The sequence below is a fragment of the Cyanistes caeruleus genome, chromosome 13 (assembly GCF_971803275.1).
Source record: "Cyanistes caeruleus chromosome 13, bCyaCae1.hap1.1, whole genome shotgun sequence".
Lineage (NCBI taxonomy): Eukaryota > Metazoa > Chordata > Aves > Passeriformes > Paridae > Cyanistes > Cyanistes caeruleus.
The window spans coordinates 17,562,310-17,581,141 of NC_141713.1; the positions used below are offsets into that span (position 1 = coordinate 17,562,310).

Below are 18,832 nucleotides of genomic sequence, written 5' to 3' on the forward strand. Positions count from 1 at the left end.
TACCTTCAACTGAATCTTCTTCTGCAGTTCTTCCATGGCTTCTTGCTGAGCTGCAGTAAGAGCTGCCAACCTCTCTTCTCGATCTCTAACCAAAAGATAATAAGTATAGGGAGAATTTGTATCAATGTAAAGCATGAATAATACTGACACATTTATGTTTGGAATACGGAACAAGAAAACTCAAAAATTAAGTTGAAGATGGTTCAGTAGAAAAGAAAAACAACAAAAAGCAACTCAGGTAACAGATATATATATATATCAAGTAGTTCACAGGCAGCAGAATTAATGAAGCCTGAGTTCCTGGCTGTGTGCTTCATAAATGTAATCTTTGGTGTGTGCAACAACATGAAATCAAATTGATGCCAGGAAGTCCAAAAGTTTCTGAAGAGTGGAGGAAATGGAGAACATGGGTACATTAATCTTGTTTCCTCTAAAAACTAAGGTGAAATGTGAAAAAGGCAAATTATTACAAGGTCTGGTCAGCAATAAAACTAAGATGAATACAATAAAATACAGCCTTACAGCTTCTATTGTGCATGTATGTACGGAACACAAAAATATACAACAGAATTTAGAATGACTCACCTGATTTCTCCTTCAAGCCATTCATCAAGAATCATTATTAACGCTACTTTTTAAAATACTAAGCCTGACAAGCCAGGAAGGTACTGCTGTTACAGAAAAGGTGCAGTTTGCTGGGGAGGAGAATGGTGAAGGGAACCAAAGAAACCATTGCAAAGTTACCTGGCCCTCTCCCGTGCTGCATCTTCTCGTGCTTTTTCCTTCTCTTGCCTCTGCTGCTCAATCCGTGCTTCCTGCTCCTTCCTCTTCATCAGCAGCTCCTCCACCCGGGCCTGCCGCTCCGCTTCCAGGGCTCTCTTGCGCTCCTAGCCAGGGAAAAGGAAATTCTCACTGCTCTTTTAGGCATAAAATACACAGGAATAAAGAGAAACTGTACTTTAAAGTCTGCAGAGCCAAAATGAAACACAAGCCTGTATTTTGTTGTGCCCCTGCACCCTGAATCATACCTGAACTGCCTCGTCCCGTGCTTGTTTCTCCTCCTGCCTTCGCTGACGCTCCTCTTGCAGTTCATTCAAGCGCTGCTCGTATTCCTTTAGTTTGTTCAGCACATCGTGGCGCTTGTTCTGAGCTTCCAAAGTGTTTATAAAAGCAATTTCATTGACCTGAAAACAATCAGAAAGCATAAGAAAAGACCCAAGAAGTCGAAATAGGTTTCATCTTCAGGAATTTAATTTGTTAATTATCCACTTGATAATTAAACCTGTGGGACATTTCTCCAGAATGGGTTGGAAAACCACCAACTTGGGAATAAGTCTTCAGGTTTTGTAATGACTTTTTATTGTTTTGTTTGTTTTAAACAAGACAGCCCATGGAATATAAAAAGAAAATTTGAATTGTATCAGAGAAACAAGAAACTTTGGGTAAAATACAGAAAAATTCTCTCTATTGTATTAGCATTGAGACCTCATTAGTCCATTCTCTTAGTCATAAAGTGTGTAACGTCAAAAGCGAGATGGATGAATCAGGAAAATACACAAGTGCTGGCAGAATCCAACAGGGCTTTTGAGCTAACTTTAAATACATGTGTACTTACAGATCAAAAAAGTGAAATCATAAGTAGTATGAATAAGAAAAACCAAACAGGCTTGTGGTCTGATATTTCTTATCCGTACAGGCTGTTTCATGAACATGTATTATTTTTTCCAACTACAGGACAGTGTAATACATAAGAACAAAAAAAATTATAAAATGTTAGCTTAAAAGAACTTTAATGTGTACATTAAATAAAACAGGTAGAGAACACATACAGACACACAAAAACAGATCATGAAAAAGGGTGGTAGGATCATTTTTGTAACTTTGTTTACTGACTAGAATCCATTTACAGAATGGATTTTACAGGTCAGTAAACAAGCAAGCACTGGGAATTTAGATAACCAACTGGGCAGCAACAGTTACCATGGTCTGCAGCTATCCTACCCATCAGCTGTTTCTCTAAAGCCTTCTGGCCCAATTAACCTTGATTTCCAGAACACAAGAACCTCACGAGGCAGCAGACCCCACACACTTAAACACACACGATATTTGAAACATCTGCTTATCTAGGGAACTACGGCAAGTGTGATTTAGTTAATATAATTACAGAAGTCACACTGGTGTAATGGAACAGTAATCAATGTACAGCAGACTCAATTACGTAGTCTAGAAATCCTTTTAATCCAAGAGAGAAACAGCAACTAAGTAAAAAAGTGCAATCAGTTTTGTTGAGCTTATCTTGAAACACAAATGAACAGCTGCATCAATCACAGCTGGGACACATGGTCATCATATAATGAAACAGTTTCAAGGAGATGTATGTATCTTTGCTTGGGAAAAACAACCTTTAAAATAAAAAACTAAATTTCTTTTCTGCTGGTTTTGGCTGGGATAGAGTTAACTCTCTTTGTAGTAGCTAGGATGGGACTATGTTTCAGATCTGTGCTGGAAAAAATGCTGACAACACAGGGATGTTTAAGTTGCTGTTGAAACCCTTTTGCACAGCATCAAGGCCAAGGGACCAAAGGGATATCTGAGACCACAGGACATCATGTGCAGCAACAAAACTGGGGGGAGGTTGGTGTAGAGGCACTGCCGAGGGACTGGCAGTTGTTTCCTTTTGCATTACTTGTCTTTATAATTTATCTCTCTGTTATTTTCCTTTTTCTCAGAACTGATTTTTCCTCACCCAGTTATTAAACTGTTTCTGTATCAACCCATGAGATTTCTTCCCTTTACACTTCTGATTCTCTCCCCCCATCCCATGGGACAGGAGGCAGAGTAAGTGTGTGGTTGTGTGGTGCTTAGCTGCTGGCTGGGGTTAAACCATTAAAAATTTTATCAAAGTATTATGAATGAAGCAAACCAAAAAGCATCCACCTAGTGATTGCCTTATGGAACTATGTACTGAGTCAGAAGAGCACTAAACATACTTAATTTAGATTAATTGCCACATGCTAACAGCAGGTCTCTGTCTATTCCCAGCTGCTCAACAACAGTGGTACAAAAAACAGCAACACAACTACCGCTTAAAGACACAGAATGCTGGATCTGGAGCAGTGTTTTAACAAAGGAGAAGAAAAATGAGCTCCCCCATGGAGCTGGAAAAGCACAGAATTGATTGTCAGATCTTCTAGTCCTTCCAGGAGGACTAGGTATCACCAAAAATGCTACCACACTCTGAGGAACAAAAGCAGCAAGATAACAATCAGCTCCTTATTTCAACTCACCATGATGTCTAAAAATAGCTAAATAATTTTACGTCATATTAGAAAAAAGTGCACCATTCAGACATCAGCATTTATCTGCTTCATGGCTTGTAACCTGCGCTGTCCTTCACAAACGACTTTGGAGCACTCTGAGGTACAACATATAGAAAAGCATAGCTACTAAATAGTTCCCTTGAAAACAAAATCACTTACCTTGGCTTCTTCCTCTTGTGCTTTTTTCACTATTGCTTGTAGCTGCACTTCACGTTTGAATTCCGCATGGAGTAACTTCTCCTCCATCATCCTGCGCCTTTGATCTAGCAATTCTTCTTTCCATTTCCTCACATCTTTCTCCTACACACAAAGAATCAATTCATTAGTAACACAGAATCTGACAAAGCCTGAATTTTCCTCAGGATTTTCTAATCCTCAAAGCTTTCTTCATGGCAAGAAAGTATTTTCACGCCCTACAGAAAGCCTGCCTTAAGTTTAATTTGAAGTAGACTGCTTCAGTTTAATGAGTTTACCATTTCTGTTAGATACGTGCAATGCATTTTTACTCTTGTCATACCTTCCCTGAATCTATCTCCTATAAAACAGCCAAAAAGTTCATGATTTGAAATAACGCTTTCTTTAACTGCTGTAATGCACAAGACAGCTGTGAAAACTACGTAAACTCAGACTCAGATTGACAACTTCATTTCACCACTAGTTTGAATCTCTTGTATGTCTACAATGTGGAAAAAAGTTCTTTCCTGACAGGCAGCAGAGCAGCCCTTTTTATCACAGAAAGCTTACCCTCTCCATTAATTTCTGAAGCTTCAGTGTCTTTTCTTCACGTAACTTTTCTCTCAGCTGTTGAGCTTTCATTTGTTTCTCCTCATGCTTCTTTTTGGATTCTGCTATTGTTCTTTAAATAAAAACCAAAGTAAAACAAAATCAAGTTAGACAATATTAACTGACAGTATAGCAAGCATTTCTTTGCCATTTCACTACAAGAAAACAAATAGGCCACTGGAGGGCAATTATTTCCTGTAAACGTTTATATTGTTCTTCTAGACTTCTGTATTTGGTGGACAATGTAACATGAGCCTACACATGAAAAAATAGAGACTTCTGTAGCACCTTCCACCCAGAGAGTTAAACAGAGTAGATTTATGAAGTTTCCAGCAGCCATGAGTTTGGCTGTTTGTTTTCCCTGGCTGACCCAGGCAGGTAATAACTGCAACACCTTTTGCGAGAGGGTGACGAGAGTTTCTCGTGCATGTGGATCCCATGGCCAGGGGGACGCGCGGGCTCTTCCTCCACTCTGTCACCCCAGGAGTTGCTCTGGCGCCATGACTCACGAGCTGTATGGATAAAAAAAAAAAACAGTGGGAATAATTAAACACACTTTTCTACAAGAAATGCCAATAATAAGGATTCATTTCTCTAGTTCTCTCTCAGATGGGTTTCCTTGGGCCTAGGTGCAAATACAGACTGAAGCATCTTTAATACCTGTCCTTTTTTAATGCTTAATGATTTTATTACACTTTTATTCAGATGTTAATATAAATCTGGACTAAAAACCATAAAATTCTAATAGATGCAAAAAGAGAACTGAAGAAGAAAGAGACACAGAGACAGTTTGAACAGATAGTCCATCTTTCCTCAGGAAACAGAGAAAGTAACAACTTGGAACGTGTTGGGTAAACTTCTGAAACCTTAACTGGCCATGAATAAAACGGGCATTTTTCTAAATTTTTGCTGTCATTTCCATGTAAGCACAGTAATATATAAAAATTTACCCTCATAATCTGCCAGAACATCATTCCAGTCCATAGACAAACCACAGAAGGATATGCTTCCATTGCCAATATTAGCCTGAAATTCAATATAAACGATACAGTAAAAACATAAACCTTAACTCGCAGGTGCATACACACATTAAACAGTGCCAACTCATCAACACCAATATTCAACAATGCTTCCAAACAGAACTGACCACCACAAAGGCAGATGCTGTTCCTGCTCTGACTGTAAAAATAAACACTTTTGCTTCACCTGCCCTCCACAATAGCAATGAATGTAACAAGTCCCAGCTCCCCCTGCTTTGCACCCAGAAATCAGGACACTGACTGCAAGCTCAGGGGACTCTGTACCACTCAGCAGCACCGTGCTGCCAAGTTTAGCAAGACTAAATATCCCTCAGTGTGGGATAATTAATACATGGCACTATTTCACACATCAAAAAGGTTGCATCAACACCAAAACAAATACTTAAATTCTATATTCATTCTCCACTGAAAACAAAGCCTGGATCTGGGTACCGTGAAATGAACTGGACACTCACAGAGAAGTCACTGTCATTGTCAGTCTCAATGTTAATGTCATTGTTTTCCTCTGCCTCAATCTCTCTGGTTAACTGCTCCTCCTCTGCAATAGCACTGGCAATGGCTTCTTCATTGGCCTTCTCCAGCCGATCTGCTAACTCTTCTTTCTTAGCAAGGACTTCTGCCATGGACTGGAGGAAAACATGACACCAGAAAAACCAAAATCAGTGGCAAGCACAAAAAGGAGTATTCCACATGGCTAACAGGAATTATATGGTATTTTGTTCACTTTACTTACACTTTTTTTACTGATATATTTTGTGAAGGTAGCTGCAAATATAAACCCCACTAAAAGTGTTAGCAACTATTAACTCGTTTAATAACCACATGAAACACTTATGAAATGAATTATTCACATAATTCAAAAACATATTCTACAAACACTGTCATTAAAAGCATAAAGATGGTTCTCCTGCAATTACTGTTTTAAATACCTACTCTCAAGGCATACTCTGAGACACAAGTGCATGCCATGCTGTTACCTCTACAAAAAGAACCATGCTCCAAAGTATTATTTAAAGATGGAAATTATCTGCATGAACTGTATCTGGAAATTTACCACAGTTAATACAATGGAATCCCAGGCTGTACTTGTTTTCCAACACGAATGACAAGAGAGTGGGGCAAAAATGTGTGCCTGGATATGCTGATTGTCTTTTCCTTCTCTAGTGCCCAGCATTAACCACTCCACTTCCACTCCAGTACCAAACAATGTGCCACAATATACAAACTGGTGTTTAAAGCAGTCTGATCTGGAGCAGTAAAATGCTTCCAAGAGACATAGATCCCACCAAACTGGCAGCATCCTGAACTGTTAATAACTGAGCATCTGAAACAAAGTTAGTGGATGAGATGCTTGAAATCTGCTCTAAAAGCAAACAGGTATTTGACTTGAAAATTATCTAGCAGGACTCCAGTTGGCAAAAGTTAAAGTGATTTACAAGAAAAGTTCTGCAAATCAGAACTTTAATCTAGTTTCTGAAAAACAAAACCAAACTACAAACAAAACCAAAATAAACACAAATGCCTAAAAACCCAAACCAAAACAAAGCACCTGAATATATAATCTGGATTTTATGTAACATTAATGCAACTCCACTCAGAGAATCCCAGTGTAGCAGACACACCCTGAGATGTGCAGAATTCTCCAGACAGGAAAGGACACTCTTCTTGTGAAGCCAGATAAAAACAGAAAACTGACTTTGTGTTTTTTGCTTTAAGAACACCATTCCTCTAAATTGCTTGTTGTAAAGGAAGACCCAGCAGAGCAGCTCAGGGAGTCTTAAAAGGCAGAGGTCTGACTTTGTTTTTAACAGAATTTTAATATCCCATGTTTTCCAGTTTGAATGATGAGCAAAACTGAAGGAAGACTTTAATGAGAGTGTAACTTAAAATGACTGCTAGTGGAAGGAAATGAAAAATTAGCACAATCATTATTAAAAGAAGTAATGAGAGCACAGATCTCTTTGTTTCAAGTAACAAGTCTTTCTAGTTTAAGTTCCAAAACTCTACCGGAATTAAATTCTATAATGAAAAGTATCTGTGCAACAATTTATTTTTCCTACAGTAAGTACCCCATAGATTTATAGATTTTTCTACAGTTTTTACATAAGGCTAACGGTAAACACTGTGCAACACAAACCAAGAAAATTAAGGCTTAGATTTATTATTCACACACAAATCTCATTAGATTTCTTACCAATCTGGCAGCACTCACATTTGAAATATCTGAGGGATCCATTTCAGTTTCAGATTTAGCTTTTTCTGTTTGATGCCAGTCTGTGGTGTCAGTGCTCTGGGGGGAGGCTTCATTCATCGGCAAAGCTTTTGAACTGCAGTCAGTAGTGGTGAGGGCTGGAGGCATCTCAGGAGCTGGTTCTAAGGAATCCCCTTGCAATGCTGCACCAGTGCTCCCATTGGCTTCTGAGGCTGTGAACTAACAAGAGACATTTGCAAAAAACAACAAAATGGAACATACTGATTTTAAAAGGCAGAGTAAAATTTAAAGAAATACCTAGCAACAACAGTGAGTGAAGCAAATAACTTCACTTATTTCAGGTGCTCATTACCTTGCAAAAGTTGGATCTTTCTACCTGGAATCTATGTATGTGATGCACTGAATGCTGATTTTTTTGGAAAACATGGAAATGCTGTCCACAGCATCCTGATTTTAATTAGCCTATTTGTGATGATATCTTATTGCATTTCCATAAATGTAACTGAAATAACCATTATTTTAAAAGCCTTTTCCAATCTGGTTAGTTCATAAAAGCTCTAGCCAACACCTCCTCTAGAAATGCTCTGAAAAACAAGTTGAAAGATTTCAGGTTAGACAACAGTTCAAAATGATGCACTGACCTGAGTCCTTTCAGTAAGGGGACCCTCGGAGTGATGTAAAGGATCCTTCTGTGCCAGTTCTGTGCTTTCAGATGCAGCATGGCCAATGGCTGAACTCGCATGCTTGTTTTCTGCTGGTGGTGAAATTGTATTTTCTTTGTCACTGTCACCTCTGGACTTCAGTGATTCTGCAGCTACAGGAGCTTTTGTTGCCAAAGCTGTGGATCGAGATCGAACGGGCCTTCCACGCTGAACTGTTTCCCAGCCCTCTGCATCCTTTCGATCTACATGAAAAAAACACCCCCATTCTCAGACAGGAACACTTAGAAACAGAAGCATTAGAAACAACTATTTTATTACAGTATTACAGAAGTTGTGGGAGAAAAATGTTCTCTTTAAAAATCAATACCAAAAAAAATCAATGACACATTCTTCAGCAAAGCTTTTTACTTCAAGGACTGCTATTGGTATTATAGACACTGGACAACTCCCTTCAGGGGACACATTCTGTTACTGCAGAGTGAAACTACTCAGACACAAAAAGGCAACATGTGCTTACACTTGCCATGCTTTTGCCTTGCTATTTCATGAGATGGTAAAGCACAACAAAGCAGCCACACTTGTTCTTTGCAGTGACAGTAACATTAGAGGCCTTTTGTGAAAGTGCAAGTACAGACATAATTGCACAACGTAGCATGGTAAGCAGAAATGTGGCTTACTATTCTTACTATTCTGACAGTCCTTTCTTTACTTCTTTTTCTATTTGTTTCACTCTGAGAACAAAAATACACAAATTGGTGTCAGATTGCAGAAAACTGCTTTTCCTGGATTCCAGGAAATAGCAAAATATTACTGCAAACTGAAGGAGAAAACAGAAAAGCCATTTTCTGCAGTTTACTTTGATTTCTATATAGCTGTTACATATAACTTTCTGATCAGCATTTCTGATATCTGATATTGGAACATCCTTGAAAACCACTTTAAGTTACATGTTTCTGCCTGAAGCATCAGGTCATGGGTGTGATCAGATTTCTAGGTTTCAAGGTGAACCCCTTCTCCATATGTAACATTTTTGTGGCCAGCAAGTAATAGCAGCACATAATTTCCCATGTATCTTGAACCAGCTGTGATTCTTTGAAGCCTGACAGTACAAATCACAAGTGTGAAAGGTAAGCTCAGGCCTATTTGTTGAACAAAAATTCTTGCAAAAAACTCAAGAACTATGTATATATTGTCCAACATACTTCTGGCAAAAGCTGCTTTTAAGATTGTTCAATGAAAGGAAGAGAAGGGTGTAGGAGATGACTTTTACCTGGAGAAGTAGAGATGCAAAAAAAACAATACTAAATTGCCTGTTTTATGGCGGGTAATAATCTAGAAGACAACTTGTATAATAAATTGATTCTCTGTGTGTTTCTGAACTTTTTACTGACAAAGATGGTCATGTAGCTCAGACATAAATACCAGAACTGGAGCTCAAACATTAAGGTTTAACATATGAAGTGGACTAAACAGCCTTTAGGTGGACTTGAACTGATGTCCAACAGCAGCAGTAACCAGTGAACTGGAAGCGAGCCAAAACCAGAACTAACGGCACTTCCATCCTTTGCTGCCCTTGGCATCCAGCATTTTACAAACACTGCTCATTTAACTGTTAGATTCTTTTAACATCTGAAAATGATGAAACAGCAGCCTGGCCCAACAGCTGGTGTAACTCCTGAGTTACCAGGGGATTTGACAGGACTGTACTGGAATTTATCTTCGCTGAGCAGCTCAAACAACAGCTGTTTTTATGTATCTATATAACTGTTCACAAACAATAATGGTAATGACAAATGCAAAAAAATAATCTGGTGTTTTACTATTGAGCCTGTTTTACTCTAGAAAAATTGCTGTGTATTTCAAAGTAAATAAATTTCCCAAACTGTGTGAATGAGTATGGCTGATCTCTTCACTGCTGGTACAGAGTCTGCAAAAAGCATTTCTGTGTTCATTCCCCTCATGTGAATTTGCACTCATTTCAGGGTGTCCACTGACCAAAAATGGGAATGGCAGTCAAAAACATACCAATTACATTTTCCTTTGCCACAGACCTCCCGTTTGACCCCTGTAGGCAACTTCAGCCTTCTTTTCATTTCTTCATCTTCATATACTAAAAATAACATTACCTACGGGACCTAGTGATGGGAACATATTGCCCTCTCAGGGCAATTCTCCAGGGAACAGGGTTTAATTCTCCAGGAATCACAACCAGATTTACTGCAGAAAGCTCACAACCTGTGCAGCACCTGGCTCAGCACCCTGTGTGACAAGGCCTGCTCAGGCCCCTTAGGGACACCACCAACCTTAGAAACTGATGGGACCATAAAGACTCTGCTGTATTTGGCTTAGGACAAAATCTGGACAAGAAATTTCCCTGACAAGTAACAGACAACAGAAAAGAACTACTAAAATCAACCAAAAAACCACCACTGCTTTACTGCAGCAACTTTTGGGTTGAAATTCCTTTTGCTTGTCATTTGCAAAACAAGATTCTTCAAACATTTCACTTCTATTTGTTTTGAAAATTGAAATTACATAAAAGCATCTTTCCTACATTAAAAGGATCAGAAGATACCCTTTTGTTGCATCTACTACCTAAACATTATTTTACTAACATCTAGATAAAAAGATATACAAATCATATAAATGTATCTTAATAATTGTATTAATATATTGTACTAGTATCTACTAAAGTTTACTCTACCAAAAAAGAATATTCTTATCTGTCTTGCCTAGTTGTTCTTTACTTGTGGCATATTTCTTAGCAGTCTACAATGACAGAATTAATCAGAATAAAATGATTCAGAGCATAGAAAAACCACAATCACACTTACTAAAGTAAGAATGAATCTTTCCATAAAAGCCATACATGTTCAATTTTTAATTTTCATTTCTTCACTGTCAGATTCATATTTATCACTCACTCAACCAACCATTTTAATAGTCCAGAAGTACTTGCATTTGAAAGAATATTGTTTGGTGACTTCTTTAAACACAAAACAGTTTTTAATGCATGTATGTATTCGGGCTCCTGACGTACCTGGAGTCAGTTTAACAGTGTGATGCCAGAAGATTCTGCTCATTTTGATTCACCACACAGTTAATATTCAGTCACTTCCAGGCATGTTTTTTAACTAAGAGCTTGCAAAGCTAATATGTTTACTGACATTAGATCACATCTAATGAGAGACAAAGTTAATACTCAGTAAGGCACCAATCTTCTTCGATATTTTTCCCCATGTCTGGAATTCTTACAGCCCAGTAGGCATCTCCACAGGCTACCTATCACATGCTGGGTTTGATTACTCCCAGAACTTTGTAAATGAATAATTCATTTACCTACCCTGATCATTCTCTAGTTTCATGTGAACTTGGCTGTCCCTGCCTGCTCTTGTGTTACATGACATGACAAGCCATCTGTTATCTCTGGGCCCTCCCAGCCACCAGGCTCTTGGGAAGTTGCTCCACCTGGCAGAACTGGCCAAGGACCTCACTGGAAACACCACGAACAAAAATCCAGGCATCTGTGTGCAAACTCCTGGGGGTTCTCATCTCAGGAGATGCACAGCCCTCTTAAAAAATTTACTTGCCAGTAACATCCTACCCAAACCCCCACATACATAAACTTCGGCCCCATCTGAGCCCAAACCAGGACAGCTGCCTGAGAGGGCTCAATGTCCTGCAAGGTTCTCCAGTCTTAGCTACACTACAGAGAACATCTATTCACAGCTATGAACATGAGCAATTCATACAAGAAAAATTATAATGATAATAATAATCAACCAGATTTCAAGTATGGCAACAGGAAAAAAATTAGTATTTCTGGGAAGCTCACATGTTCTAAATTGCTATTTGTACTAAACTCTGTAATAATTTTTTTAATTGTAAGCACCTACTTCCATTTCTAATAGATGCTCTAAACTTATAACCCATCTCACTTTTTACCACAGACACCAGGGAATTCATGACCAGAAACTGCTCAGACAGTAAGAACAGACTGCATTTCATATCATAAAAAACACTCAAGCATGAAAGACAATCTTTTTAAATTCATTAAAATATTGAGGGTAACAGTATTTTTAATGAGGGAAATGAAATAAGATGATTTAACCTCATTTAATTATGCATTCAGAAAAGGAAAGATTAAAGAACTATATGGGAAAATAATGCATTTTCTTTCCCCCTAAGGGCATACTTAGTTAAATTTGGAAATTGCATCAACCATGAAACAGATACAGTATCATGCTACTCATCCACATTACAAAGCCATTGTAAGACCTAATAATGCTGTTGGAAATCACTGGAGAAGAAGTGTCTGGGGAAATCCTGTGGCTGTAAGCCCCAGCTGGGCTTTGGGTGGGCAAGGGAACATTACAGGAAGCAGGGGGAATCCTTCCCCCAAGGTCCACATGCACCAAACAGCTGGGAGTGCATTAGCTGGGCAAGGGGCAGAGCAGATGACACATGAACCTCAGAGCTGCTTCAATAATGCATGTGAAGAGCCTCTGTGGCTCCCTTCACATAAATTTCACAGATTTTCTTAGGCTTTCATCATTGAGGATAACTGGATCTTACCAAAGTGATTCCACCTCCCATACAAAGGACGATATGCTCCTGCAGAGAATTTAATTTGTTAAAAACATAATAATTCAGCCATGAGAAAACCACTAAAACTCTCCAATGCTCAATGTAAGCAATTAGAGATTCCGAAGAATAAAAGTCTAGAGGAATGACTGTTATTTCTTAAAATGACTGGACTGCATTGTACATTTGATTTGAAGATTACTGAATACTTGTAGGCCAGTACTACAGGACACAAGGGGCTCCTCTCTTTGGAGCTCATCAGCTGCAAGTAACATTCAATAAAACACAGCACAACACTGATTCTTCATCCCTCTAAAGGCCTCTGAAAGTAACCTAAGGATAAATTCTTCGGTCCTCCTTTCAGCCTCTTAAAATACGTTATCCATATTGAAATACAGATCACTTTTACTCCCTGTGTAACTAATAACATTCTCCATATCCACAACTCCTAATAAAGGTATTTTAGCAACAGCTTGGAGCCTGTCACTCTAACATGAGTGATAATCACCAGAAAATACTTTTGTTACAAATAACTTCAACTACTGACATATCTCAAAACCAACAGTAGTGCTGAAAACTCAGTCAAACAGCAACTGTTCTATAAACTTGCTCACAGCAAGCTAATCCCTCATGCAAGCAGCAGCCATGGATCCCCCTTCCAACTACCATCCTCGGAGTATGGCTTTGATGGTTCTGCTCCAAGCAGAGGAATCTGCTCCTGTGCTCATTCATGTTACACTGCGAGACCCCTGGACAAGGTATTTTACTTCCATGATGTGCTACAAGCCTGCAAGTAACCATACACGGCTTCTACTACTCCTAGGTTGAACATACAACTACCTTAAGTTGGTACATGCACTTCCTGCAACTTTTTTTTAGTACAAAATACAGGTATCACAAAACAAACAAAACAAAAACTACCACTTTTTTCTTTCAGAAAATCCATTTCTACACCCTGCCTGATGATTTTGCAGAAAGTCATCTGAGACCACACATGAAGAAAATAAACGAAAAAAAGGCATTTCTGAAGACAATCTCAGGGATTCAGTGCAAAGAAACTAATTTTATAAACCAAATGGTAGTTTCTTATGTCTGCAACTAAACCAATCTCTTCTAGAACAGAAGATCCTGAATCAAGCATTCCCCAACAGTGTTTTCAGAGAAACAATTCATAACTAAATGTGGTAACTCTTGTCTTCCAAGGAAAAAACATCAATTGCTACTTCAGCACAGTCCTAATAGCATGTTCTCCCAGGACATATAAAACAATCTTGAGCTCTTCCCAGATTCCTGTTTATATTGTTAAGCCATCCCAACTTGCAGTCGGTTGGATTGGCAGACTGTGACCAAAGACCTTTTGCTTCTTGGGATGTTATAAACTGATATTTTAACAGATCAAATTCTAGGTACTGAAAATACAGTAGAATGTTACCTACACATGAAAACACACTTTTGTCTCAAGCTTAACTATTGCAATATAAGGCTGCATGAATCTTTTATCTCTATTTAAACACTGTATTTTGCAAAACTAGGTTTAATTTTGCTTAGAACATAGGTCACCAGATTCTGAATTCACTTTATACCACAGAGTTAGTGAAAATAACTTAAGCCACTGAAGGGAACTTGCCATTTTTCCGCAGTGACTTCTGTGCCGGAGGTACCAGACAGGCTTGTGCTGTTGCCAGCTCAGGATTGGCAGCTTTATTTCCATGGTTGGCTTTTACCTTATCGGCCCAACTTACACCAGAAGGAGCCAGGCGTGTTGCAGAAATTGTCACTGCAGGGTTCCTAAATGAAAGTCACAGCTCTTTTTAGTGTCTGATCAAGTAACAAAAGAATGGTTTGTTAGAAAGCTTTATCAGAGTCTGTTAGAGACTATCAGAACAGTACTGAACAGAACCACTTCTCCTTTGGCAAACTCTCCAGGTTGCAGCAGTTTACACAGAAAAGTTGTTGCAATTTGCTCAACAAATCTCTGTTTTTAATAAACAAGATGAAATTTAACCTTTGGGATATTAATTTCTGAAGGCATTAATGTTTTTGGCAGCCTAAGCAATGCATAATGACAAATTCTACACACTAAGTCTTGAAAAATACTCCTGTCATTTTAAGCTTGGTGTTTGACCATTTAGTACTCCCAATTTTTTTTCATTGAAAATAATGAACAGAATTTTCCTACTCATCTTCCACCTAAGTGATTTCATTTATCACACCCTTCTTGTTATCTCTTCTCCAAATTCTTTTCTTTTTGCTTCAATGCTGTTGGATAGCTCTGACTGTCCCTGTTTCTAATTTCTGTACTTTTCCTATGTTTTCTGCACTGCTTTGGGGAAGATATGGAGATGACTACAGGTATGAATCTTTAACTTCTACAGACATACACCACTACCTTCTCTCCTATCCCCTATTCCTTTCCTAGTAACTCCTAGTATTCTGCCAAAAAAAATACTGTAGTACCAAGTATGTCTCACTCCTATTTTCTATCCTATTTTCTCTCTCACACACAAAATATTGTAGCTGTCTGGGGACGCCTTGCTTTCACACACACTAGTGGATTAAGGCAGAAGAAAGAAGTTTGCAAGTGTGAAGGATAGAAAACTCATCTGGCTGTTTCCTGCTCTAACACACACAGCTGCCCATCATGTCCCTGTGATTGTGAATAAACAGCTCCAACAGCAATAGCAGCATGTAATTATAGCCAAATAAGGCTCAGCTAAAAGGCTAATTGTGCTGAGCTGTTATGTTCTAATAAAAATAAAAGAGCATTGATTTCCACCAGATTCAAATGTTTCATTTGAGTGCTTGTGCATATTTTCTCCCCACCACCAGGAATTTCAGCAGACACCTCTCAGACATTGTAGGTATCAACAGATTCACCTACACAAGGCCTACACCAAACACACTTCATAGTATATTTGTAGAAATATTTGCTGGGCACAGTTTCAGAGAGCTCAGTCCTCAGAGGTGCTGACCAAACAGAGTCCAGTATCACATCTCTGCTGAGGACACTGTAACCACTCAGGAAACTGGGCAGGGTGTTCCCTAGATCCCAACAAACCTGAAGGAACTACAGCACACATGCTGAGAAAGATTTCAACTGGACACATCCGTGCTCTCCCGACTGAGACAGCATCAGACAGTGCTGCTCTAAAACTGTGCACATTTCTGTTCAACTGCTTTCAGACATTTTCATTTCAACAAGTAAAAGATGCTTTATTGGAGTATATAACATGTTCTATGTTTGAACTAGTATCAGTTTTGCCACACATCAGAATCATCATAATCTCACTTTACACTCTCTCTTCCTAACCTGTATTTACTTCTGCTCACTCAGCTGACCATTCACATTGTACACACAGGCAATTTTAAAATGCCAGTTACAAACATATTGACATTTGTTTGGTAGAGAGAAGAGAGTACTAAACTGATCACATGAAATACTGTATTTTATCTTCAGGTCTTTCTAATGACCAGTAATTAAATATATTACCAAGTCAGGAAAAATAAGTCCTTGATATGATTTTCCTTTACAGATCATGGGCTTTTGTTTTAGGAATGCAAATAATTGCTTATATGATTTAATAAACAACAAAACAATACTTTGATTACTATAGAGAAATAGTGCATTCATGAATATCGCTTCAAATGAATCCTTATTTTAGCTTGAATAAACTTCTTAGCTGGTTTCATACCCAAAATTTAAACTTCTTCGAGCATTTGATGTCACACTAATCCTGTCTGTGGATGGACTCGAGATCACATGGCGTCCTGGAGACATTTTCTTCACTTCCCAAGCCAGTGAAGTAGGTCTGCAAACCCAGGAAAGAAAAGTTTAAAAATACAATTCACAGCAACTCTTCCTCCACCACCTTAAAGCAAAACTAGAACCGACAAACGCTCAGTGTATTAACAAATCCTGCTGAATTTAATCATACATCTTAGCAATTGTTTCTACACCAACTCCAAACCCTATTAGCCAGACCCATACCAAAAATAATGCCTCTTCTCAAGCCTGCAATGGTTATTTCAAATTCCAGTATAGAGTAAAGCACCAAAAAAAAAAATTTGAAAGGAATATTTAAAAGGAAAATACCCTCTACTTCTAAGTGACAGTGACAATGCATATTAAATGTCCTCACACCCATTTTTTCCAAAAGGAAAATTGGTTCTATTTGCTGAATCTCTGCTAGAAAATGAAGTTTACTGTGAACTTTACTCTCTCTGCAGATTAAAAAAAACCAAACAAATCTAATTACCTGCTTTGAGCATCAGCTTTTTCTAGCTTCTCCTGTAGCTGTATCCAATCAATCAATGCTTTGAAGTCCCTTACATAGTTATCAAGCATCATCAGGACTTCCTGAAAAGCAACCATCACATCAATCTTTCTATTTAAAAAAACAATCCCCCACCCCAATAAAGGAACTGAAAAGAAAGGACATTTACTATTTAGCTTTCTCATTAAAAATAAACCCAAGAAAACCCCTGAAAACAAGAAGGCCCAGATAATTAAGATTTTTATGTGAACAATCATTAAAAACATTTATCCTTAAAAAAAAAAAATAAAAAGGTGCACATTCTTCAAGATCTGGGTCAGCATCAATGTGTAAGGACAAAATGGCAATGTTTGCAAGAAAATAATTCTTAATACACGTAAGGATATCTGTTTCATTATCTATGCCCCTTTTTTGCTCAGAGCTACCTTTTAAAATATGCTGGACATACACCACCAAGAAGGAAAAACTAGAAATCCTAACAGGTATGTGGAAGACTAAAAATATCACAATTAATCTGTTTATGAAGTAAAAGCAGACAAAACTACACAAAGGCAACAGCATCAGAACCTGGGTGGGATTAAACATACACTGTTAGAAATGATGTGAGCATGCTGGAGATTTACTCAGAATATGTAAAATCTTAAAGTAGTTTGAATCTGGATCCACATGCTGGTTTCTAACAAATAAAATTAACTGTTACAAAAGAACATATAAATTAACTTCACACTACACCAGGAAGAAAGTCACAGACAAAATGGCAGTGGCTGAAGAGACTTGTTTCTGATTAAAAGATCCTTAGCTTTGAGAAATTACAGACTGTGTCTACTGATGCCCAGTTGGCACAAATGTATGAGCATAGTACCTACAGTATGGTCAGATTACATCCAGAAAGAATGAAAAATTCAAGTTAAGTTCCCTCTACTCAGTTAATGGTGCCAGTTTTTCACTACAAAGCCGAGCAAAACACAGTATAACGGAACTCTCAGTTGGATTCCCTGAGCAAAGCACAGTTATCTACTGCCACTAGCAGGGAAAAGAGCAATTCTTTGTATTTCACATATAAACTCAAAAATCATTGACTGAACGTGACAAAACACACACAGACTTAAGGCACCTCCTCAGCAAAACTGATTATCACCAACAAAGAGCATGAATGCTTAAGGGAGAGAGTTTAGCTCATGTCAGGCAGAAAGAACAGCTTTCATAACTACTCTATCCGAGACAAGAAAAATGTGTCCTGTACTCTGTCATGACAATGTGCTGAAAATAATCAAAATCCATGAATGAAGTTTGAATTCTGGGAAACTTAAATGAGCTTCACATGCAGAATGTAAAGTACAAACATTATTTTATGGTATAAGGAAAAACACTAGTGACAAAATGCTGCTGTTTCACAAGTTCTTTACTATGTCAATGTCATTCCTGCTGGTAATAAGATAAATTTTCTGCCCAAAGCAAATAATTACTTACTCAGAAATTTTGGGAACAATTACAAATGAGAAGGTAATGGTTTTTAAGTGTATAACTACAAATTTTAACAGTAAAACCTTTGACACCAAAACTGGTAAAAACACTCCCCTACAGTACAGGTAATTAATGCACATTACTGTAATATTGCATGCCATATATCTTTACTTTTAATTGTCTTTTTAACAGAAAAAGGACCTCTAACATATGCAAAATGCTTCTTCATATAACGTGATATGGATTAATATTTATTTTGTTTAACTCTAACTTTGAAATTCAGCTTCAATTTTGATATAAGTATCCTTTTAACTACTCTTTATGACACACACAGACCATATGCCGGCTGCTATAAGGCAAAGGTACCACAAAGTCAGACACCAAGGAAATCAAACAGAATCCCCCTGCTGACACAAAAGTTGCTCTTTGTTTTGAAATAGCCCCAAAAACGCTAACAGAAATCTTTCTTACAAAGCAGTTGGTTTACAGCACC

General features: G+C 38.0%; 1 protein-coding gene across 2 annotated transcripts in view; it reads right to left on the reverse strand.

Moving 5' to 3' along the window:
- Positions 1 to 18,832, reverse strand: part of SCAPER (S-phase cyclin A associated protein in the ER) — a 133,171-nt gene that overhangs the window by 93,942 nt on the left and 20,397 nt on the right. For both annotated transcript variants that reach the window (XM_086849343.1, XM_023934234.2), the window contains exons 6-18: positions 16,858 to 16,958; positions 16,294 to 16,410; positions 14,229 to 14,389; positions 7,997 to 8,259; positions 7,356 to 7,574; positions 5,599 to 5,769; positions 5,054 to 5,129; positions 4,498 to 4,615; positions 4,065 to 4,176; positions 3,480 to 3,620; positions 1,029 to 1,184; positions 745 to 887; positions 4 to 85 (exon numbers count right to left, since the gene is read on the reverse strand). In XM_086849343.1, coding sequence (XP_086705469.1) covers positions 4 to 85; positions 745 to 887; positions 1,029 to 1,184; positions 3,480 to 3,620; positions 4,065 to 4,176; positions 4,498 to 4,615; positions 5,054 to 5,129; positions 5,599 to 5,769; positions 7,356 to 7,574; positions 7,997 to 8,259; positions 14,229 to 14,389; positions 16,294 to 16,410; positions 16,858 to 16,958 — 1,860 coding nt within the window. The remainder of the gene's footprint in view (positions 1 to 3; positions 86 to 744; positions 888 to 1,028; positions 1,185 to 3,479; positions 3,621 to 4,064; positions 4,177 to 4,497; positions 4,616 to 5,053; positions 5,130 to 5,598; positions 5,770 to 7,355; positions 7,575 to 7,996; positions 8,260 to 14,228; positions 14,390 to 16,293; positions 16,411 to 16,857; positions 16,959 to 18,832) is intronic.